This window comes from Cupressus sempervirens, chromosome 10 (assembly GCF_028749045.1).
Source record: "Cupressus sempervirens isolate cs-2001-9-10 chromosome 10, ASM2874904v1, whole genome shotgun sequence".
In the NCBI taxonomy this organism is placed as follows: domain Eukaryota; kingdom Viridiplantae; phylum Streptophyta; class Pinopsida; order Cupressales; family Cupressaceae; genus Cupressus; species Cupressus sempervirens.
In genome coordinates this window covers 225,070,531-225,097,219 of record NC_143127.1, presented here as the reverse complement: position 1 = coordinate 225,097,219, position 26,689 = coordinate 225,070,531, and the positions used below count along the sequence as shown (strand labels likewise).

The 26,689-nt window shown below is 35.2% G+C and overlaps 1 protein-coding gene across 2 annotated transcripts in view; it reads left to right on the top strand.

The window, feature by feature from the left end:
- Positions 1–26,689, top strand: part of LOC149533445 (protein OSB2, chloroplastic-like) — a 160,855-nt gene that overhangs the window by 95,086 nt on the left and 39,080 nt on the right. For both annotated transcript variants that reach the window (XM_089807299.1, XM_089807300.1), the window contains one exon: positions 16,137–16,260. In XM_089807299.1, the coding sequence (XP_089663425.1) occupies positions 16,137–16,260 (124 nt within the window). The remainder of the gene's footprint in view (positions 1–16,136; positions 16,261–26,689) is intronic.

Sequence of the window (26,689 nt, the reverse complement as noted above, 5' to 3'; positions counted from 1 at the left end):
CCATACAGCAAGTTGGTACCTAAAACCAACTCAACACATCATCCACTGCAATCGGCAACACGACATAGCAAGAGAACAAACTCTGCCAGTCAGATAACCGCAAACAACCCTTAAAACTCCAGACACATTGTAGCCTTAAAGTACTCAAATGCTGCTTTGCAGATCACATAGAGATGTTCCTTGGACATCCAACATCATTCCCAAGAACATATATCATATTTCCTCAACGATCCACGGTGCCACTACCATACTTGACACAGAATTCTTCATAATCGGAAGGCTATCGGAAGGCTAGGGAACACAAAACACATTATCTAAACTATACTTACGCTACAATACTATACCCGAAAAGTGAACTGAGACATTCTAGATGTGTTATTAGTATTCCCTTCTAGCTGTAACATTGTGAATCTCAATGTGGAACATTTTCAGATCAATCCTGACAGACTCCGAAACCACCAACACATTGCATACACAAGGTGTCAGTGGCAACATCAGTGACTTGGATGAATAGGAGAGCAACATCCACTGATCTTACAATTTATGTTCAAAACCGCAGGTCCATACTATCAAACATGAACGAATGCAAACACTCTTCTAGGCAACACTTCTCTGCAAACACACTCTTCAACATTCTCCAATGATCAAAACACCTTTGTATGTGCAATTTGCTCATTTAAGCGAAACAAATGGGATACTACAACAACTGTAGCATCATATAAGCATCCATACTAATGTTGCACTTGTTATCAAAATTGCCACCATCTTTCAATTCTAACACATCATTGTCAACACAAAGGAGGCTTGACATTCAATCTTACTACATCAACATGGCAACAACCTTGACTAGTAAAATGACATCTTTACCATCACCTTAACACAACATGTTGGAGACATGAACACCAAGAAGATGGTTATCCACAATTGAGAATGCTATCAGCAATTAGTCACTGCTAACCATCAATTACCGGTTAAGTAACCATTGACCATCAAGGGAAATAAAACACGACAATAAGATCAGAATTTGATTTTGTGTGTACATAATGTGTAACAAAGAGTGGAGTGTGTGTTGCCACATTAAAGTAGTTGCATATGCCTTATAGAGAGCAATGGATTTAAAGTGGCATAAGTGCATTCAAAAAACAAGATTATGGTATGCCCCTTAACAAGGACATATCAAGGGAAATAAAACACATGACAAAAAAGATCAGAAAGGAATCTGCTAACTCAGGGGTTAGTATTTATATTTGATAATTTCACATGTATTAAGAATAATTGTAATGAATTGACCACACATAAAACCACATCATGGGGAAGCACATTATGAACAAGAAAACACACAAAGAATTCACCACACAAGAGGAGCTATATAAGCATGTCACATGCCAACTTATCTTACTGAACATTACGTAGGGAAGGTGGACAACATGCAAGATGAGCAACGTTGAGCACAATAGATTGAGTTAATTACAAATTTGACACGAGGACCATGCTTTAGATGAGTCACTTTGTTTGTCACAAGGAGCAAGAGTTAACACTGATTTTTTTTGAAGATAATTCATGATTAAATTCAGTAAATTCATATGTATCATTAGAGTCATTAGGATCAATATCATTTGCATCATTAACATCGTTAGAATCATCGAGAGTATCTCTAGCATCTAAATTAATCATAGTAGGAGACTTCAAATGAAAGGAATTGTAATCATGTTTAGACAATTTAATTTGTTTAAGATTATCTTCCTCCCTTGGGCTATGCATAGGTTGGTCAAATGCAATCAAAGCATTATGAGGTGTTTTAGGGGAGGAAATGGTTTGGGAAGTAAACTCACAGGCCTTACCATGACATGTATATCGTCAATCCCAAGCACAATAGTTTCGTTTGATTTTCTTGATATTGGGGAATGTCTAGGTTCAATCAACATCGACTCCTTTATTTCCTTAGTGTGAGAAATAGAAGGAATCTTATTAGGTTAAGAGATAAAAGATGCTGAATTTGTATATCATATAGGAGGTGGAACAAAATAATAGACCAGAGGAATGAAAGGTGTAGAAAGGAGTCCAAGACCAAGACAAGGAGATGGGACATCTTAAGAGTTGCTCAATTTGGAAATCATTTGATTTTCATAGTTTTAGTAAGGTAGGAATAAATGTCTTGGTGAGGTTGCAATGGCTGAAGAGTGTGAGTCCAAAAGACACCAAGGTCAAAACTTATATGACTTGCTTAAGGCTTATAGAGACTATGATTTATTGTGATAAAGTTTTCATTATGATAAAATTTCATGCACATGTGGATTGGAGAAGCAATAATTTTCATGGAGGTGAGCCAAGTGTTGATGTGAGTTTTTTGACCACTCATACGGAATAAAATACGAAGTATTCTATCCTCTCTTGAACAAGGAAATCTCATTAGCTAAAAAATATGGTGATTTTTTGATCAAATAAGATAACCCCAAGTTTTACACTCCGAACTAACAACTTTGTGTTAGATATAACTTTAGGTTAATGACATGATTTACTGGTAACCACGTAGCGACTTACATTATTCAGTTAATGGGTATCAAGTTTATAATGTGGATGACTTGACAATTTGAGCTCTTCAACTACTAATTAATAAACAAAGTGTAAAAAGTGTAGGTGTAGGAATCTAAGCTAACTCCAACAATGTACGAGACTACTAATGGTGAGGTGGAACTAAACCAGTTCTTGCTTCACTAAATCAACTAAGTAATGGAGGGTGCAAGCTTCTAAGGATGTGTTGATGGTTTTCAAATTGAAAACATTCATTCAAATACCCAAGTGTGGTACAATCCAAATGAATATTACGTATTGAAGTTAAGGGCTTTCAACGAGTTCAGACCAACCTTACACTATTACTTGCAATCAACAAGTACCAAAAGGTATGAGTATAAGTTTTGCCATGATTATCCAACAACAATATCCTTAATTCATCTAATCAACAACTCTCTAGAATAACACTCAAAATTTCATGCAATTCTCCCAAATAACACAAGTAATTTATGGTGCACTCAACAACGAGGCCTTACATCTAAATGTCCTAATAAACAATTTAACCAAAAGTCTATGGTCATTTGAGAAGTCAATACATAAGGTTTGAACTGTTTAAGTGATTAACTTTCCCAATGTCTGTCTCTAATTGAGGTTTTCCATGTATTGAGGGATAATTACACAATTGATGTCGTGGAGTAATGGGCTAGCAATGTCACAAGTTGGGATGTTGTAGCTAGATTGGGTTATGAAAGCAAGTTGTTGTTGCGAAGGTTAAACACTTTGAGCAAGGTTATTAATGGTTGCTTCAGTGGATATGTTGGTATTGGAATGTGGGATAATGGAGTATGTGGAATATTGTAGGAAATGAATGGAGCATTGTAATTTGAAATTGGGACGTTATGAGAAGTGGTTAGAGGTGATGGTTGGGAAATACATGGATTGCTCATGAAAGAGGTATGTTAGGATTAGGAATTCCTCCAAGACTAAGATGTATAGGGTTGATATTTGGGATAGAAGTGGCCAAAATAGGCAAATTTTAGGTAGACACATTATGCAAGGATGTTGGAATAGGGATTGAATTTTCAACATTGGTATTAGGATTGAAAAGACTAAGGGCTTTGACAGTTCTTGTTATAGACATGAGATTACTATTTATATTTTGTGATGTGTCGCGCGACAAAATAACACCATTTTCATCATTTTGAACCTTCCTCAAGTCTTCAATCAAGGGGTTTGCCTCACTATTAGAATGTTCTTGATCCATGCAGTGTTCGTACTTTGCCAAATCATTGACAAGCTTTTCTATTTGGCTAGGTGACACTCTTGTTATGGAGTCATCCTCATTATGTGAAGTATGATAAGAATAATTTTCAACAATGTTAGGTATGTCATTGGTAGACATAGAGGTATTGCCTACGTTTGAATGGAGAATGTTAGTTGACTTGGGATCTACACCCTTAGGGAACCCACAAGTCTTAATTTTGCATGGGGATGCTATAGGTTGGGCTCAAGGTCATGAAGTTCATACACAAAGCAAGGAAAGAAGGTAATGTCTAATGCAAATTACTAAGATATTAATCATTTAAGCATTGTATGAAAGAAAGTAATGCAATCATGTAAATGTGATCTAACATGAAAGGATAAAGCATTCATCAAGTTTATACAAAACAAGGCCTGATATATGTGAAAAATTTGATCCATGGTTGCAAATAGAACCTAATGAATTGCATGTATATGAAATCAAATCATCCAATTCAGAATGAAAATGAAACGAGTTGAGTTCAAAATATAATTAAGCTGAGCAAAATCTATACATTGCAAATGCATAAAATCCAGATCTAGACATCCAAATCACAATGACAATTTAAGGAGTCTGATTCACTGAAATGTAATGAAGGTGAACAAAATATTTGTTAAATTTTGAACCAGAACACTACAATTCAACATACAGTGAAACACAATAACAGAGGACACAAATTATCTTTGGAAAACCCTCCAATTGAGGGTGAAAAACCCAGCCCACAAAATATAGATCAATTATTGTATGCAAAAACAAATAAAGAGATCTCGAGCTTCTGATTGTTAACACTTAACAATCAAACTATCAGCCGTATTATTACTTAGCTATGCAAATATTTAATATAAAATTTCTTCATGTATCTGATAAATACCATCTTCTATGAGAATGACTTGTTCACAAAAGTCTATTATTCACTGATCATATACAACATGATACTAAAGCATGTATTCTCCAAACACAGAAACCCACCAACTACACACCCAGCGATTATGTAAATTCTGAGAATAATACATTCACAATAATTTCTGCTGCAGACATCAAACTTAAAACATCCAGAAATGAATAGTCTCTATTTTGTGGAATACTGAAAGACAAGACTCTTCTATTACAGTGAACCGTCGATCGTCAAGGTGCCAGGTAGGTACACGTGTGTCATAACATGAGCCACCACAAACATAAAGGAGTCCCAATGGCATGTCATCTCATACCTGATATGAAGAGGTAATACAAAGCAACACTTGTAACTGCTCGAAGAATAAGAACCAAAGACATGTAGACGGAAGCATATGAACAAAAAATACAGCTCGATGTTAGGCACCTTAACATCATAAAGGTGTGCAGTGATGGTTTGGTTACAAAAGGTAGATGGTTCATCTTTAGGAAAAATACAATGCCTCAAACAATGAACAAAGGACAGCATAGATAGTCTCCAAAGTGTCTCAGCACAAGAACCAGCTCCTGACGAAATGAAAAACTAAGAATAAGAAGTGAGATGATCATCATCACGATTGCTTTAGCAAGTGTACTCAATCTGAGAAGACCAGCACAGGTATGACTGATTTCTCATGCAGCTACCAGAACTTTAACAATATCTACATAGGAAACGTAAAAAATTCACATATAAACATTCAATTTAGAATGAAAATGTAAGGAGTCGGGTTCACCAAAATGTAAGGAAAGATAATAGGTGTGGGGGTATTCACTAGGATGGATGGACAAACTAGGAAGCTCACATCTAAATCCTCTCATACATTGGAAGGAAGATGATCTACTAGGCTCAAGGAGGCTCAAGTGCTGAGCAGATGCAGTGCTCTTTAACCGTTATGGAAGAAGACTATGCAAATGATAGTGGAAAATGCAAGATCAAGGACACAAATGGAAAGATTAATGATTTTTGTGTAAACAGACAAACATCAGACTGGATTCAATTTTGAGACCAAATCCGGGAAGAGAGACAGTGATTGATCTGTGATCCGAATTTCAGCCTGAAACAGGACTTTAGGGGTGACAAGGAGGGTCAGGAGTGACCAAGAGGTCGTGGGCAAGTCCACTTACCTTTGACCCCACACTTTTGGATGATACAACTGTCAAACTGTAGCTCTCGGTCTGACCTTTTTGTAGCTTCTTCACAATTATTTTAGCAGAAGGCTGACTCCATAATCGTCAATGTCACCATCATAACTCACAGTCTCACAATTGGTAGATAACTGACACAAATGATCAACACCACAACCCAGATCAACAAGCTCTCAACTGTTAGACAACAAAGGGTTTACATCAATGAAAACACCACCTGCCAACATCTATGCAATGAACTAACTATATCCAAGCGGTAGCAAATTGTAGCTTATCAAAACTAGAGTTACTAAAATAAGCATATATCGTTGATGCAATAATTGCAGTAGTGATTGACCTGAGTAGCAAACATTAAGGGTTGCAATATCTCTATGAGTATGCACAAACCGAATGTCAGTCGCACCCAAACCTGAAATTCTCATTGGAACATTACCTAAAACTCATTAAAGTGTTCATGTTAGCTCTTATGCAAGTGTGCAAGATTGTAATCAGTTATACAAGGTTGGAAAACATTATAATCGACAATATAAATGTAATACAGCATTAATGTGCCAGCAATATAAGCCATATGAAAACTTGAATTAACCATACGACAATCGCAGATCTGTTTAGAAACATTTGCATGTTACTGAGTGCAATCAAATCAGCAACCCTTAGATACTATTGTGTCATATTGGAGATCTCCTCGAAGTTTCTCTTATGGTAAAAATCACTTTCTCATAAATAAAACCATCCCCATCATGTCTCCTTCCTGTAGCATCACATATTTGTGTGGTAATGTACAGACCCATGTGTCAGGATCCCAAGGAGATGCCTTGGCAAAGAGCTTGCACTTCCATGTGCTCCTTGCAAACACTTCTTGAATGCAATATGATGCCAAATTATAATATGAGATTAGAATAGTTAGTGGTACACCCTTGACATTTGGAAATCTCCTTTCTTATGACGATCTTGAGAATATATATCTGAACACTCACTTTCGTTGTTTTTGAAGCAGTGGAGTGCTAGAATGAGATCTATGATCCGTATGTTGGCAATATGTGTTGTCATTAATGTCAACTTGATGTCTGACAATTTGTGTTGTCATTGAGTTGGTTGAATGCAGTATGTGTTGTGGTCACTGGTGATTCAAATGAGACAAATTGGAGAGTAGTTGTGTCAGTTCAGATGATGTATGCTGAGAGATATTTGAGAGCAGTTGTGCCATGTCAAACGGGTCAGAGACAGAGAAGTCTGTCTGGAGGCTCATCAGATGGCAGTATAGCAATCCAGAATTATGTTATGTATTGATACACTTGACTTTTGCTTTGGTTACATGAACTTGGTTAATGTCTACATGGTCTGGAACGCTTTTGGACGATACTTGTATTCATATTCATAACTCAATGATTGAATCATTTAAGAAATTACAATTGTTGAAACAATGCGTTTGCCAATGAGTGTGAGATGGTGTTTTGCTCCGTATTTTATTGCATTGCATCCTTTGGTTCTAGGGTTCAAGATTTCGCATTTGATAGGTGTCAGGTGCCTACTGTTGAGTTTTCAAGTCGCAATATTTTCTGCAGAAAAACTTACATGGGTTTGAACTCCAGATCACAATCTGTCAGCATAAGGTGTTCCAGCTGGCTTACTAAAATGCTTCATATCTACCATAGTGAATGATTTGGCTGTGCGGTTTGGGGAAGATGTTGAGGATGTACTGATCTAGTAATTTGATGTCCCCATCTTTCCACTAGAGAAAAATAGAAACAATACTAATGTGTTCAAGGAGTGTCAGACCTGAGCACGTATAATAGTTAGATGATAGTTAGTAGTAATATGTACATAGCAAGTAGGTAGTTGAAATATTAGTACAATTGTGAAGTCTCACGAATAAGACAATTTTCATTATGTGACAATTAAGAGATAGAAGGACGATCCTGAATCCTTGATGATGGATATCTCCATCAAGCTTCACCAAGATCACAAGTCATTGAGAATGACAATCTTAAGGACAGTTACCTAATCAACATGTAATCATGATTTTACAATCATATTAGAATAGCAAACCCATAATCAATCATGTTGACAAAATGACATTCAATGTCAATTGTCATCAGAACAAGAAGGAGAATCATGATACTAAATGAAGAAATGTATAATCATGATACATTGGCAGCTTCATTATAAAGTTAGCAATCATCGTGATCACCCAGAAGATGGCATGCAAACCATCATTGGCACCCATTAGGTTCTATCACTGCTATACAGAATTAGCTAAAAGCAGAAAGCCGAATAAAGAATCATATAATCATTATCATGGAATACTATGTGTACAAGACAGAAGAAGGTTGCGAGCAGCATCATAGCAAGCTATATAGATGTTACACCATTGCAAGTAGGACAATCATCCGATGAAGAGACATGATATCAATGGACAATGAGCAAAGAGAAGAGTTGAAACATCAAAGACCCCATAAGTATAACAATAAGCATCCAATCATTTTATTCATGAAGCTAGAAATATGATGTTTTGGACATATCAATTGGTTAAGTATGTTTGAGTTAGAGAAATGTTAGGATGGGCAACTTCTTGGGAAGTCTAGATACTTCACCCTTGTGAGCATCACCTAGATGTGATGAATTTTAAGTGGAATACTCATGCTCATGCAAATTGAGTTTGTGTAAACTACTACTCATGATATATGGTTCAATTAGTTTTGCCTTAAAAGCTCTCTAGTTGAATATTGTTAAAACAACATAATATTGTGGGTTGTCACTCAAGCACCATAGTTAATGCAGATGTATCCATATTAGGTCTTTTTCAAATCTATTCGACTATGAAATATCAAGGTGTCCAAGGAAGAGCTTAAATTTGATTTCATTTGTCGAGTTTTTCTAAAAATATACAATAAATGCCACAAGATGGTGTTAGTCAATTCCACATATATGATTTTGAGTGATGTAAAAAATTGAATGTTAACTTCCCATTAAGTAGGGACATATCACGTAACTCACAAATACCAGCAAGTGATTGTGCCAAATTGTAAGGTCAAGATTAGGATTTATAATTGTGTGTAACAACTAGTTTTCTCGGGTCTTAATTAACAACTAACATACTCAAAGAAATACAGTTATTACTTCATTTTCATAGGAAGACAATTAACTCGGTTTCGTTCATATGAATGAGATTTGCGGTTAAAATCAGTTGAACAAAATTTCTTAACTAAGAACTTAAAACACCATCAATGAATTTACTATAGAAATTAAAATCCACATACCATGAAATTCGAGATTGAAATCAAACTAGGGATTCTTTTGCAACCACCCAGGTTAGTCTACAAATATCACTATAACAATATCAAATGACAACTACCATTCAATACAGCTATATCAAAATCAAATGACGATTACCATTAAATACCACTATATCAATTAGGGCATCACAAACCACTGTATCAATTAGGGTTTCGATTACCATTGGATCAATTAGGGCTTTAGATACCACTGTATCAAATAGGGCTTCAGATATCACTGAATTAATTAGGGCTCCAGATACCACTATATCATTTAGGGCTCCAGATACCACTGAATCAGTTAGGGCTCCAGATACCACTGTATCATTTAGGGCTCCAGATACCACTGTATCATTCCTATCCTTCGGATTGCTTAACTGTGGCAATAACATAAGATTAGAAGATATGCTTATATTCAATATTCATATAAATGAAAGACTGAAATAAAAATCCATCAGATAATCTATCTCTCGCAACTAAGTTGAAAATAATTGCAATGATGATATAACTCAATTAATCTTACCTTCTTCTTGCATATACGTCATAAAAGTAAAAATACCTGTTTCCGACAAACAATTGATTGTATAGCTTATCTTTGTCTATTATACGTTCGGCAATTTGGGGAGAGGTGAAACATTGTCAGGGGCTTAACTACCCAACCTTGGACCAAAACTTATCCCCACACAATCTCTAATGAGAAAGGGCCTCCCTACCTGAAATGGACAGGGAACATCATGTCATCCACTGAGCATCCTAGTATCTAATCACACCACTCAACTTGACAACAGGGGAATACAATAAACACGATCGCGCATAAGCTATTAAATGTTTCTTTCAAAATAATAAACATTGTTCTATCACATCTGATTCTGTTTTCTTGTTATTGCAGATCTCTTTCTCTATCTTCACCCTTTTCCTTGGCTATACAGCCGGGTGAGTCCCAAGTGTTTGAATTCTCAAAACAACTGGTTCTTTTTGTTGATTCTCAACTGTTTCATAATTAACTTTTATTCCAGTTTATCACAATCTGTGATTTGAGAGATTATATATTTTAAAGATTTCAGAATTGATTGTTTAATTCTAATAACCAGTGGCATAATGATTTATGGATCCATACTTTGGTTACTTGGTTGTCACTTGCCATGAACAAGACTAAATTAAAGAAGTTCAATTTGTAAATTCAAACAAGATATCATCATGATAAATACTGAAACTTGCTGCAATCTGCTCTATGCATAGATTTGCTACTTAGAATGCTTATCAGAACTGTGACCAGAAAAATTATGTTCTTGAGACTATTTGGAAAATATCATTAGATAGTATATTTCATACTAGATTTTATTGCATTTGGAAAAACGATTCCATAAGGGTTGTATCTAATTTATTATGAAAATCTAAAGAAGAGGACTGATAACAAAGGGCATGAAGTATGCAGCAAAACTCATATTTGTATCTTGAAATAAATCTGGAAAAGAGAAAGTCTTAGGAGCCTAACTAGTTGTTATGGAAAGCAGTAAAATAATACTGAAATGACATTGCATGACCTGAAGCATATTCTGAGTATGTTTGATCCTTGAAATCTGAATTGCAAATCTGCTCTCCTTAGACGCTGCAGATGTATCAATGCAAAAATACTTATTCCTCAATGGCCAAGTACATACGGCAGAGCTTCTGCTTATAATGGACATTTTTGATTGAAAGAAAAGAGACTTCAGCACACGAAATATCTGGAAGTCGGGTGTTATGGAGGGTAGAGAGAAGACTGGAAAACGTAGCTGGAGATAGTTGGGTGTATGAATTATATGTCCATCTCTTCTCACGACTTCCATATTTAAATAACAAATCGTGACTTCTTGGTTTCCGTAGGTTAAAAGATTATATGCAAATTCATATAGCCAAGTGTTTTAATCGATTGTAGAAGAGAGGGAAAATAAAAGGTTGGAAGAAAGAGTTGGAAAGATTATAATTTGATTATTGTCAATTTATCATGCCAATTGTTAAGCGGTTAAAAGCAGAGAATATTAAAATGGTAAAATAAAGTTGGCAGAGTATAGTTCGATTATTATTATTATTTTATATATATATATATATATATATTAATGAAGTGACATCACTTTATTAAATTATTATAATATAATTGTTAATGTTATAATTCTGTCGGATAAATTATATTATATATATATGAGATATATAATATATGACAATGTTATATATGGAATAATTAACTTATATTAAGAGTGATATATATATATCTCATTATAATAAATTAAGAGTATATTAATTGTGTTATAACTATAACTAATGTAAGTTAATATATTAAAGAGACATGTCCCTTCAAGAGGCATGCCTCTTTATATCATATATATATTCATTGGAATAATAACTTGGAAAACACATAAAATATCCACAAGTGCTATTACAAGTTACAGATCCTATTTCACTAACATGGTATCAGAGCAAGTTCCCTACCTGCCTGTGAAGTTTAGAAGGACAATATTGTGAAATGCAGGAATTTAACATTTAAGAGTGTGTTCGATTTAGATATTTGAAACGTTAAATGTTAAATTTAGATTGGCGTGAATATAAATAAAAGATTGTTTTTCAATATTCCTGAATGCATTTAAAATGAGGCAATATTATCCTTAATATTATTCTTCGTTGAAGATACATACGGGACCCTACCAACGTTCATTTAATAAGGAGGAAGGACCCTCATCAACATGGATTTGATCTGATAAATCAATTACATATAGAGTAATATTGCGTTTGCTCAAAAGACATGGTAGCGTATCACAAACACTCCATGATTAGACATGTGCATGTTCTCCTGCGCATTTCATTGATTGGTGGCTTTGCTATGGGATGAAGGTTGGCCAAAGTAAACATGTGCAAAAGATATCTCGATCAAGGATGGATTATCAAATCAAGACCATGCACTTAAGCATGATAGAGCTCAAAGAATAAGAGATTAATATTTATCACTGCTCGATTGCCTCTCCAAACGCATTATTACAGAGGTGAATACGTTCTGTGGACAAATCTTTCAAGTGAACCCTATGGACAATCTCTGATGGTTATCTATGAACCTTACAAGATTAATAAGCCTGGTCTATTGTATTCTTTCATGAGGATAAGAATACCTTAGAAGTGTGAGTGACATTGTCAACACACCACAACCTCTATACTTTTGTCAACATCCCCCTGTGCATATACTTTATCAAAGCTTGGTCATATTTTGTAATGATCTTATGGATGCTAATGGATCAAAATTGTTTGTTGGAACTCGGTAGAGACAGAAAGATGGAGGCAACTCATCCAATGTTTGATTGGATTAGCACGTTAGATCGAATTCCTGATAGAACCACGTTAAGAGATTATCTAGATAAAAGCCACATTATATTGGGCTTGACGTGAGTCTTAAACATTTGATAAATATTACATTTTCCACCGTGAAATCACAACGAATAGCTATAACTGAGAAAGGTAGAATATGAAGAGCACAAAGATTGTTATCCTAACAATAAACTCATGAAATATATGACATGGCGTCCACACAATCAGTAGGTTGTTCGAAGATAGTCTGAAGAGTGTGGGTAAACATTCACATATTAGTGAATTTCATCACCAACAAGGATCAAAATCCTTGGACGTGCTGCACATGAGGTCAAACCCAAGCAAAATATCATTACATTTTCAGCCACCTCCGAATTTTAACAGTTGGAAGGGTAAATCACTGCCCGCGATTAAACAAGCACAAAATTTAAAAGTGGGAATTTTGTATTGTGGGGGAGAAATAATAGACAATATTCCATTCCCACTTGAACCAGAATGGAATTCTATCTGAATCTCTTAAGTTTCTGTAAACAAGAAATGAAGACAATTGACAGGAAAATCAAAAGTCAGCTATCGTGTATTATCAGCCATAGGAGAAAGACAACACTCAAAACAATGAGCAGTTGATATGATAAGACAATGATTTATAGAGATGATGATATTCCGATACCAACCAGCTTCATGCCACAATTGTAAAACTATATTATGTTGAGAGTGTTGAGATTAACTACTCCATTGTGTAGAATTGATATAGAGGAGCATGGAATGGTGGAATTTACAATTTTAAGAGGTATTTATTCGATGAAAACCAATCCAAAATGCCTTGGATCCAAGTGAAGACAAGGTCTGAAATCACTTGGAACTATCCCAATGTGATTTAGAATAGTGAGATAAGTATTCTATCTCAAGACTAATATTCTTTATTGTTTATTTTGCAATCAAGCTATTATATGTATCCTTGTATGCATTAAAAGTGTTCTTTATCTCCTTATGCTCTTGTTCTTTTCTTTTGTCTCCGAGTATATTCAATAATATAAGAGTGGGAATCTAACATTGTAAGGGGGAATGATAACCAATGTTCTATTCCCATTTGAATCATTCTTATACGGGAGCAGAAAAGACGTACTCAAATTGTTTGACAAATTCTTATTGGAGGCATTTCCTGATTTGATGCATATGGACCTTCATTGGTCAAACTTATATTATTATTGCAGATAAGTATTTATTATCCTCGGGTATTGCATGTATCTACTCATTGTAGTCTCTCTCTTATTTTATATTTCTATAATTACTATAAAGAGCTATTTGCCTTGATCTTTTCCTTTGTCTCTGAGGATGTTCTTGCAGGAAAAGAAGATTGGTACATTAGGCATGCTACCAAATAGTGTGCAGACTCAATCTTATGATAGTAGCTCCAAAGAAGCTATGATTTAGGATTCACGAATCATCTGATGATTAGGTTGGATAATGTGAGTTTGTTGAAGCAAATATTCTTGATGAGTGAAATTATGAGAGGGAGTCTGACATTTCATTAGAGGCAACCTTGGAAAAAGAGAGGGAGCAGAAAATAAAAATGCTTAAATCAAACTTTTGATGATATTGGTTCAGGAGTAGACGTTGTTGATGGATTCAACACTAGTCAGAAACTATAACAGCTAAAAGACTATGATTCATGGGATAAAGTCTCATGTATGTAGGTTGGAAGGCCTTATGCTATCAGGATAACCATTGAACTAAGGAAGCATGACATGACTTGCTACCAAGAGGTTAGAAGGATCATAACAGATTCAGAGGAAGTCTGATACTTCATCGGAGAGAACCTTGTGCCAAAAGTTGATATCAAACTAAGAGGGAGAAACCTTATTCTCTGATATGTTTTATGGTGAATGTTGTGACAACACCACATGACAGTATTCGTGGAGACTTCATGCAAACTTTTGATGTCATACATGTATGAGCTTGTCCCCTGTGTACATCATGAAGAAGTGACGACTTTTAAATGATTATCACTTGTATTAGGAGAAGTTGTTGTAAAGTGACGTCCTTACAATAACTTGTAGCATGATTCAGTTTTGCGAAATTGATTCATGTAAAGGCTTTATCTTATAAATCAATAACCAGGCGGTTGATATCATTAATTTGATTATCTACAAGTTGCTTGTATATATATATTTTCGGTACTTGGTGTATATCTTGCCTTGATATTCTGATAGGCCATTACCACATTGAGTACTTGGTGGATATCATTTAGTTGATGTTCTGATAGGCTATTACTCAGAGTATTTTGTGAATATCATTTGATTGATATTCTGATAGGCCAATGCTCATGTTACCAAATATGATATCAGATAGTAATTGGTGAATATCATATGTTGATATTCTGATAGGCCAATACTTACATGATATCATATTCTAGAAATCTTCTGATCAAAGATTTCCTATATGTATTATTTTTGAAATATTACCTATGGTGTAATATCTATGTGTTTTATCCTTCTTCATTAAGAGGGAGTGTTAATGTTATAATTCTATTGGATAAATTATATTATATATATATGAGATATATAATATATGACAATGTTATATATGGAATAATTAACTTAAGAGTGATTATATATATCTCATTATAATATATTGAGAGTATATTAATTGTGTTATAACTATAACTAATGTAAGTTAATATATTAAAGAGACATGTCTCTTCAAGAGGCATGCCTCTTTATATCATATATATATTCATTGGAATAATAATTTGGAAAACACATAAAATATCCACAAGTGCTATTACAAGTTATAGATCCTATTTCATCGATGCCATTTCATTTTTATATCTATATGTACGTATATACATATATATTATAATAATATGGCAAGAGATCATTTAAAATCCTTTGAGATACGTTTTATAGTTTAACTCAATTATTTATATTTTCCTAGATTATTTTCTTAATAGCTCAAGCGTGTCCCACAAATATATCCTGTGTTCAAGTCGCTAAGTCCTCAACCCATTTGCCTAGTGATGGTGATGCTCCTGTGCCTAATTCTTTTCTAACAATGTTTCCACCCCTTCGATGTGCTTCCTACAAAGAAATTCTCCGTAGTTAAATCATATTATCATAACAAGTTATAAATAATCATAACGGCTAACTGCCTATTCAATTTCATGAATTCATGATAAATAATCATAATGACTAAACATCTTACTGTATTGTAGGATTATAACAAATTTAACTCTCAACTGACTTCATGTGAACCTCAACGGCTATATTTTAAATTAGATAAAAAATTAGGATGTAACAATGTGTCATAGGTAACCCATTTCAGTATGTACGTGTGCATGAAAGATGCAATTCCTGCTGCAGCAAGATATCTATTGTAAAATATATTGTTTTCTCTATATCTGCATACATTTTCTCTTTAATCCAAGAATTTTCTAGTGGAGTTATATTTGCTAGTGTGTATTGGGATAGGAAAATTGTTTAGTGTTGGTGGATTGTGCTTTCTTTTTTCAATTTTATTTCTATAAATTTTCTTTCTCATTCGTGTATTCTTGCTGCCATAAATTAGCAAAATGGTATAATTAGTTTTTTACTTTTATAAACTTTTTATATAATTTTACTAATAAGATTACTAATTTGCAGGTTGTGGTCAGCAAGCTGAATTTTGTTGAACAGAGATCTTATTCGCCCCAGATGGATGTAAACATTAAAAATACTATTTCAACTTCACAAAAAGAGGTTATCCATATGCAACATGCTAACTCAGGCAAGTTTACACAAAGTATAAACTGGTTGTTTTTGTTTTCAGTTTATATAAGCTGCATGCAGAAATGGTGAGATGTATGGAAACCATTTTTATGACTTGGTTTGTTACATATGATATAGCTCATTCGATCTCTTTATTAAGATTTTTGAACTCTCTTTCTTACCAACCCCTGTGTGGTAGCACTAGCACAAGCAATTTCATCTCATGTTTGTAATTTAGTCACTACCTTAGAGCCCTTTTCCTTACCTGAATATATTCAGTTTTCAGTTTCTAATTGTTTGTAGGATAAAAGTGGTTTGAGTTGATGTCTTTATTGTTGTTAGTAAGCTAGCTGATCATGGAGCAACCATGCCAGTTTTGGGTTCTCCACAAAATATCCCTTTCCATTTTCTCCCCCTTATTTTCTGTGAACAGTGTGGCTATACCTCTTCTTTCTGTGTTGTGTGTGAATGTTCTTTTTACACTGTGTATTCTAATCAATGTTACAAGAGCCAAGCTTGTCTCGGATTTGACAAGCTGATTTTTGACTCAGACTTGGCCTCGACACCCAGACTCAACAAATTGAAAAACCTAAGAAATTCAGAGATTTATAAGGATTAAAAACTTGTGTCACAGATCCTTTAATAAACAAACCTTAAAGATACCATAATCTCGTCAACTAGAAGCTATTTTGAAGTTTGAACACATACGCAAGTTTATATTCATCACATATGCTAATTTTAGACTTTACCTGGAGGAAATAAGTTAAACTAAATAACACATTAGAAATATAAATAGTGCCAAACGTCTACAAAATTCATGGAAACGAAATCCATGGCACCAAAAGTTCAAAAAGTTTGAATGATTTGCTCAAAATGCATGAAAGCAAGCTACTTACTCATATAAATGTTTTTGTAATCATTATCTTGTCTTCAATTGATCTGCTGATCTGCTCTTCTATGCCTCAATATTTTTGCTCAGATGCCTCTTTTTCTCTCCTTGTGGTTGCAAACAGTAGAAATGAGCTATTAGGGTGTGGGGACAAATGAAAACAACTTTTGAACAATTGTGTTAGAATATTATAATGTTTCTTTAATGGTCATCTTACTTAGACTTTAGTTTATAAGGTAGTTTTCATTTCTGTCTTTAGTACACGATTGTTTCATTTGGAAACATCGTCTTTGTAAATCTATATAGGAGTTTTCATTTCCTCTGTTTAATAAAACTACAACAACATTGATTTACCACAACATGGTTTCAGACCCTGTCGATGTGGTTTCATAAAATTTGGCGAGCCTCTTGATCTGGATTTTTTTTCAAATTTTTTTTGATTTTTTTGAAACCATAGTTACATTGGCTTGCAAGACAAGGACGAGGGGACAAGTTTTTGGGACGGGGGACAAAGTGGTCTCAATTTGGGGACGACAACAGGAGACGGGAGGGGGTACAGGGGGTGTATACTATATACTATATAAATGATACTTAAAATACTAATAAAAAAAAAATGTACAACAATATAAGACATAAATATGAAGTATAAGTTAATCAAGACCGCTGTTGCTTGTTTAATTTTACATTGCATTGAACAATGAAAGAGGTCTAAGTTCTAACTTCTATCGAATAACTTAAATAATGAAAGATTGAAGATTCAAATGGCATCAAAGTATGAGTATCATTATCTCATAAATCATTCAATGACATCATAAACTTAATTACATCAAATAGCAACAACCATGATATGATCACAATGATCAATGTTCAGTGTTTCACCTTTCAAACTAAAAATGACAAATATGATAATATCAAAGTCTCAAGTACAAACTACAAAATCAAAAGACAAAATTTCAAGTACTAAAGGCCCAAGGGCCGCCAAAATGCAATAGAGGGTGATAGAGGCCTCTAATCATCCATGTCAACCTGAGAGTCAAGCTTGACAAACTCATCCTCCAAACTCTCGGCCTCTTGAAGGGTAAGAGCCATGAGAGGAATACCAACTAACCCCACATCATAAGTATCTGCATCCTCATCAACCTATGACGGTTCCTCTGACTCTACATCCCATTGTGCTGCAGGGCTCTGCATGTACACACGCGTCTTGCAATATTTGATACACAAGGCACAATGTACAACCATTAGCTTCTCTGCTTTTTCAGAGGTAAGTTTGTTCCTCTTAAGAGAGTGGATGAAGCTATTGTAAAGTTTCTACAAATTCTGTGTGATCAAACTGAAACAATACCTTCTCTAATGCTTGCTGAAGATTCTCTCTGTTCAAACTTGTATAAGAGATGTCAATAATCCTTTAACTATAAACACATGCTTCATAAATACCTTACCCAAAGGGCATGTCCCTTGAAGGGACATGACCCTATCTAGGTCGGCCCATAAATTCTCTCTCATAATCGGTGCCTAAAGGATGTAATGACATGTATTAACTAGGATTAGTTAAGGTATAACACTAAAACAATTAAAACCTAAGGTAGATGTCGATCATGCCAACTAAAGGAGCAATATAAATCTAGCCTTTCATAAGGTATCAAGAGAATGCTAAGGTCTGTGCGATCTGCACAGCCAGATCAATATATTGATCAGAGTTACAGATTTAACAAGTATAAGTAGACCAATTCCTCTTAGAAGCTTACGAACTAGATACCTCAGATAACATCATATCAATCAAATGACTAGTACGAGAATCAGAAAATTGAAATTGAAATTCATGACTAAAAGACTAAAGTAAAAGTGAAATTGAAATTTGAAAGTGTAAAGTTAAGGTTCTAAAGTTGATGAACATGAAACTTGAGATAGGAGACGGATGGCTAGTGTGGTAGTTGTTGACTTGGGTCCATGACAATTCCACCACAAAATAGAATCCTCTTGTGCCATTGTTTTTATGTCGGTCTTTGCTCTAGCTGGATAGCCCCTAAGAGTAGTAAATCTGGTTCACTTAGTGTGAACCTTTGCTGCCATCTCAATATCATACATCTTATCAATGCACTTGAAGAATCCTTCCTCCACCTGAAACTCAAATTTTAAAATCAGTAAAGTAACAAATCAAATATTCATAAGTGCAAGTGTACTAACTTCTAACATTCAAGTGCAAGTGTACTAAATTCAAAATTGATAATAGATTTTGATTACCTCATCATCATCCAGTAGTGTAACTCTCCCAGGCCTAAGCATAGGCATATACCACTTCGGATTCAATGCATAAGCAACCATATCTAAGGGAGTGTTTAGGCTGTCCCATCGACACTGAATAATAGGCCAAATGTGCTCAGTGTAAAATGCTAAACTCTGGTCCTCTCGCACAATTGCCCTTATCTGGCCAAGCATAGCATCAATGCACTTGTACACCTTTCCAAGAGTATTTGCATTCGTATCCCATTTTTGATGACTTGGAAAACTGGAGTGATGAAAGAGACAACGTATTTTGCATCACTCCAAAATACATCTCTCTTCACTATCTCCTTAACCCTCAACCCTTGCTCTGTCCTGGACACATCCCACCTATTCCACTCATTCGTCATAACCATGAGTTGCAATGGCTCTTGCAACTCAATCATTCTTTCCAAAAGAATGAAGTAGGATGCATATCGGGTCTCAACTAGTTTTAGGAACTCCTTCCTTGCGAAGCTCATGAAAAGGGCATGTGATGAGTGGTGAGTGCCGATAAACATCTGCACATCTCTAGCATCACTCACTACTCCCTTAATCCAGGGAATCTTCTCCGGGCCCTTTAGTGTATTGTCCATGGCTTGCACACACCATAGAGTCCACCAAATATGTCTGTAAGTTGTCTCAACAAGTCTCCTTGCGGCTCTACACATAGGTGCTGCATCTGTCGCTACTTGGATCACATTTTCTGGCTCAACCTCCTCAGCAGCATCCCGAAGTATATGAAATTGAAAATCAACATCCTTTCAATGCTCTGAACAATCAATAACCCTGAGAAAAAATGGCCCCTCTGTGCATAGAATGATGATATTGATGAGAGGATGGTTCCTAATGTCCGTCCACCCATCCATAATGATGTTGCAACAATACTCCCAAACAGGCGTCAAGTTCTCCTTCTCTAAAGTAATCTTGCAATACGCTTTATCCAAGATTGTAGTTCGCAATTTGTGCTAACCTGGTGGCACAAATGACGGTCCTCCTCCCCTTGCAACCAGCTGTATCATCTCCTTATAATAAGGAGACAGTGTCACATGAAGAAGTATGCCATTGGAAAAAAGAAATCTACCAATGAACTCTATCTCATCTCTCACGTGGACATTAAATAAATCAGCAATGGGATTACTTTCAGATGACACCTTTCTTTTCCCATTGTTGGACTGTGCTTCAGGCATAGCATTAGATGTCTCCCCTTGCTACCAGTTGTATCATCTCCTTATATTAAGGAGACTGTGTCACATGAAGAGGTATGCCATTGGAAAAAAGAAATTTACTAATGAACTCCTCTATCTCGTCTCTCAAGTGGGCATTAAATAAATCAGCAATGGGGTTACTTTCAGATGACACCTTTATTTTCCCCTTGTTGGATTGTGCTTCAGGCATAGCACTAGATGCCTCCCCTTGCTACCAGTTGTATCATGTCCTTATAATAAGGAGACTGTGTCACATGAAGAGGTATGCCATTGGAAAAAAGAAATCTACCAATGAACTCCTCTATCTCATCTCTTAGGTGGGCATTAAATAAATCAGCAATGGGGTTACTTTCAGATGACACCTTTCTTTTCCCCTTGTTGGACTATGCTTCAGGCATAGCACTAGATATAGATGAAGGACTTGAGGCTGTCCTTGGAAATGATGTAGCCATAGATCTTTATTGTGGTCTACCCCTAGGACTAGGAGTAGAAAAACGTGGCTGCCCCTGCTCATAAGCCTGCTGAAGACTCTGAACCTGTTGCATACCAGTCGTGGTGGTAGGTACCTCAACCCTAAGTCACCTGGAACACCCCAAAGATTGGTGAACCCAATTTTGTAATGCAAGTTTTTTGCTTTCATCAAGAACTTGCATGCACACACACCTTTTCCTGTCTAAAAGAGGAAATGTGCATTCACTCTAGTAATGCTCCCAAACAGTTCTGTCTTACAAATGTTACATTTCCACTTCCTTGTACCACCACCTCCAATTGTCCGTGCAATTATCCTTGTTGCAAACTGCCTGAGAGGAGATTTAGAGTCTTAAATACCCCTACCCCACTTTGCCAAAAGATTGGAGGGGCAATCTGTAGTTGGTCGACCGGGCGGCCAATTATCTATTGATTTTGATTTTGTTTCTTCATTCTCTTCATAATGCTCAGTCTCAGATTCTCTTTATCATGCTCAGCCTCAGATTCTCTTCATCATGCTTAGCCTCAGATTCTCTTTATCATGCTCAGCCTTAGATTCTCTTCATCATGCTCAGCCTCAAGGTTATAATCTTCCTGGCTGATATGAGAATGGGCCCATCTCATCATTGCTGTGATTTGACCCATTTGAGTCATGACCTTGGGAGCTCATTTTCACACTGCATTTTACAAAATGAAAAAAAAATAAAAAAATTACATGCTTTCAACCTATGCCCTTTTTCAAAATCACTATTTTTAAAAGTAAAATTTAAGCAACAAAAAGTTGGAAATGAAACAAGAAACACGTACTAAAAACAACAAACTAGAAACATTAAACAATGATCTTGACTTGAAAAATCATAAAATAAAATTTAAAAACCAAGAAAAACCCTACCTTTTGCTTCACAAATCTCTTGAACAGGCTGAAAAATCTTGCTTCTCTTCTTCTTCGTCCTTACTCCTTTTTGCCTTCCACACACTCTTCACTCAAATAATCACCCTTCTATGAGCTCTTCACTCTTTTTCTTGCTATTGTTGTAAAAATTAGAAATCCATGAAATGAATAGAAATGAGAAAGCAAAGAGACTTAATGAGATTTCAATTTTTAGATGGGTCCCACATACCCTAGGGTTAGCAAATATTATAGCAAAACCTTTTAAGTTGATTTTTTTTACACTTTTTCCAGTCAAAAAATGTAGGATGGTTGACCGTCCCTCGCTAGGTCTAGGGACACATCCTTGTCCCCCAAGTCCCCAACGGGGACATAGGGACTTCCCCCTCCAGGCGGCGATTTGGTGGCGCTGCTAGGGATGCCGGAACATTGTCTCCCTGCTTTGGACACGTCCCTGTCTCGGGTGTGGCCCACAAAAATGGTGGGGATGCGTCCTCGTGTTACTATGGTAAATTTTAGTGCAAAAGTTATTCCTCTTAGTCTAGATTTTAACAAAAAAATGCTAATTGCTTTTGAAACTAATAGATTGAAAGATGCTTTGCCTAGAGTTGAAACTGCTTTTAGAGCTAGTGCACTTAAAGATAAGAGAGCACTAGCAAAAAGTGCAAGTTCTAGTGGAAGTTTTGGAGATTATGCAAGTGATTGGACAGATACTGAAGTAGAAGAAAAGAAGATTGATGAATTTATATCACTTATTACAAAAAGGGAACCTAAAGGTAAGGGTATTTTCAAGAACAAAGCTCCTTTTGTTTATTCGCATTGTAAGAAGATTGGTCATTTTCTGGTTAGATGTCCTTCAAGAGAACCTTAAGTGAAACCTAGACCTGACAAATCGAAGATCATAAGGAATGTTTGTATGTTAGTGATGATGAGATTGAAGTTAACAAGATTAATTTCCTAGATAGTGATGATAAACATGAAAATGGATATGTTGCTATTAAGGAAGAGAGTCACATATTAAAGCAGAAAAAACACTTAATTTCACATCTTTAGAAAACGGAATCAGATTAGGTTATAGATAGTAAATGTTCACATCACATGACAAGTGATAGAGATAAGTTTGTTAAATTCAAAAGCTATGATGGTGGTGGTATTAGAGTTGGTAACAATGAACCTTGTCCTATAAAGGGAAAATGATCTATTACTCTTGATGATAAGACTAACACTGAAAATGGATACTTTGTTGATGGTTTGAAAGATAACTTGTTGAGTGTTGGACAACTTGTTGATAAGTGATATGACTTACAATTTTCTGAAAAGATATGCTCAAGAAAGGATAAGAATGGAAACGTAATTACCGCATGAACAAGAATGACAGGTATGTATTATAGTTGAATACTACTGAAATTAGTTGTCTTGTTGCAAAAGTTGATGAAAGTTGGCCATGACATAGAAGATTTTCTCCCATAATTTTTGATAACATTGTGAAGGTGAGTAATTCTAATGCTGTGAGAGATTTACCTAAGATTGTGAAACCTACTAACATTATGTGTGATGGCTAAACAGAAAACTACTTTTCCAAGCAAAACATTTACTACTTTAGAAAAGTTGGAAATTGCTTATAGAGATCTATGTGGTCCTACAAAGACAAGAGCTTTCTATGGTGAGAGAGAATTCATTATTTTCATTAATGATTTCATTAGGATGATGTGGGTTACTTTTTTGAGAGAAAAATCTGAAGCTTTTGATAAGTTAAAGATATTTAATGCAAGAGTTGAGCACAAATTAGGTGTAAGGATAAAATATTTGAGGTCTAACAGAGGTGGAGAGTTTACTTCTAATCAATTCAATGCAGTTTGGGAGGATAATGGTATTCGCAGGCAAGTTTCAGCACCTAAGACACCACAATAGAATGGTATAGTAGAGAGGAGAAACAAAACAGTGAGTGAAGCAACTATACTGATGTTACTTAAGGGTAATGTATTACATGTACATTGGAGAGAAGTAGTTAATATTGTAGTATATGCTATGAACAAAGTTCAGACTAGGTATAGAATGGGATAAAAACCCTTATGAACTATGGTTTAGTCTTACACCTACTGTTAAATATTTCAGTATTTTTGGGAGCAAATGTTATATCAAAAGAGAAGATGAAATAGAAAAAAATGATCCTAGAAGTGATGAAAGTATACTCCTTGGTTATTCAACTAAGAGTAAGGCATATAGTTGGTATAATCTGAGATTAAAGAAGATTGTTGAGGGTACAAATGTCAAAATTGATGAGAGATTTCAGGTACAGGAAAGAACATTTGAATGTGATTTTGATGATGATTCAAATCAGGTCAGTACAAGTCAGAGACCAGTGCAAAATCAAAATACAGAACAAAAGCTATTATTTGAAATTGATGAAATACAGGTACAAATTGAAGCACCTAGAGAAGAGTAGAGAACACCTAAATATGTTGCAAGTAACCATCCCGATAATCAGATCATTGGTGATGCAAACAAAGGAGCAATGACAAGAGGTGAGGTAAGAGATGAAATTTGTTTGATTTCACAGATTGAACGTAACAGTACTGATGAAGCATGTAAGGATGAATTTTGGATAAATCATAAACGTTATGAAAGAAGAACTTGAGCAAATTGAGAAGAATAATGCATGGGAATTGGTCCCTAGACCTAAACATAATAATGTCCTAGGTAAAATGGGTTCTTGGGAACAAAATGAATGAGCAAGGTGAAGTTGTAAGAAATAGAGCAAGATTGGTATGTAAAGGATATTATAACAGGAAGGTACAGACTTTGAGGAAACCTTTGCCCTTGTAGAAAGATTAGCAGGCATAAGAATGTTTTTGGCTTATGCGTCTAAGAAAAATTTAAAAGTGTATCACTTGGATTCTAAGTCAACTTTCTTGAATGGCGAACTTGAGGAAGAAGTTGACATTGAACAGCCTGATGGATTTCTATTAACTGATGAGAAAGACATAGAATACAAGTTGAAAAAAGCATTGTATGGATTAAAGCCAACACCTACAGCCTGGTATTGTGAGATTGGATAAACACTTGTTGAGTTTGGGATTTAAAAAAGGTAATGCAGATGGTAAAATGTATTTGTCAAGTAATTTTGACAGTTCACTGATCATTGTAGTATTTGTTGATGATATCATTTTTTGTGGTAATGATGAGGCAAGTAATAAGTTCTATGATGAAATGAAAGATGAATTTGAGATGTCTATGATTGGTGAGATGAAATACTTTTTGGGATTGCAAATAGCACAAACTAAAGATGGCAATTTCATATCTCAAACTAAGTATCTTAAAGAGTTATTGGTAAGATTTGGCATAGAAAATAACAAACCTATTGGAACACCATGGTTACAGGATGCAAATTGTCTATCAAGGATGATTCACCTAATGTTATACAAACAAGGTACAGATCAATGATTGGTGGCTTACAATATTTGACTCATAAAAGACCAAATATTGCTAATGAAATTGGAATTGTAGCAAAATATCAAGCAGATCCTAAAGAGACACTTTGCAGCAGTAGAAAGAATTTCCAGACATTTGAAATGAACATTGAAATTTGTCTTGCAGTATGATAGGTCTAATGATTTCACATTGTATGCATAAATTAATGCTGATTGGGGAGGAAATGTGGATGACAGGAAGAGTGCAAGTGGTGGAGAATTTTCTCTTGAAGGAAGGTTAGTATCTTGGCTAAGTAAGAAGCAAGATTGTATAAAGGAAAGTTGTTTTCTTGGTGGGGAATCATCATGTATGTGTTTAGTAGATGCGAGCTTTCATGTTGGATGATCACAACAGAGAAGAGATTGAGTTGGTTGATTGCGGTGAGCTTCAAAGGAACTATTTTGGTATATTGTAGATCACTTAGTTCACTGATATGGATATGTTATTCTGAAGATTTGTTCTTCACAATTGCTGAAGCATTTAGGTAGTGGGCTATTTTTTTCTTTTTAACCTTCAACAAAGTTAGAACCTTCTAACAAGGATTCAAAGTCTCCTAATAGGGATATGTCCTCAAACATGGACTGTTGTACTGAATGCATTGTAATTGGCTCCTAACAGGGTCACATCCTTTCACAAGGAACATATATATTAATACAGTATCTTGTTGGTATCATCCCCATCGGGGTTCTCCCTCTGATCAAGGGTTTTCCTAGTTAACAAATCATTGTGTTATAGTGTATAGTTTTCTCTTGTTGTGTATCATTGTTTTGATTGTTAGAGTTCAGATTTATAAGTTTGGTTTTAAGTTTAATTGGTCACAACTGAATCACCTCCCCAATCCCCTCCTCTCAGTTGTGTGTGAAATTTACTTCTTAACAATTAGTATCAAAGCATCAAGTCCTCTTGGAAAAGGAAGCTTAGCAGCTTGAGGAGATCTATGCCTTATAGGAAGAAGAGTCCTAAGTTTGATGGTAATAACTATGACAGTTGGAAGGATAAGATGCGAACATATTGGATCTGCATGGGAATTGACCTCTTGTTGATTATAAAGACAAAAGTATAGATTAGGACAGGATGTGAGCTATCTTCGAACACAGATGATGAAGAGAAGATTTTCTAGTGTAACATAATTGCAAGGGAATTGATAAGTGCATTATTAAAGTCAGAATACACTGAGGTAAAAGTTCTTGATCTTGTATATAATATTTGGATTAAATTAGAAAAGTTATATGAAGGTGATGAACATACAAAGAAAGTGAAG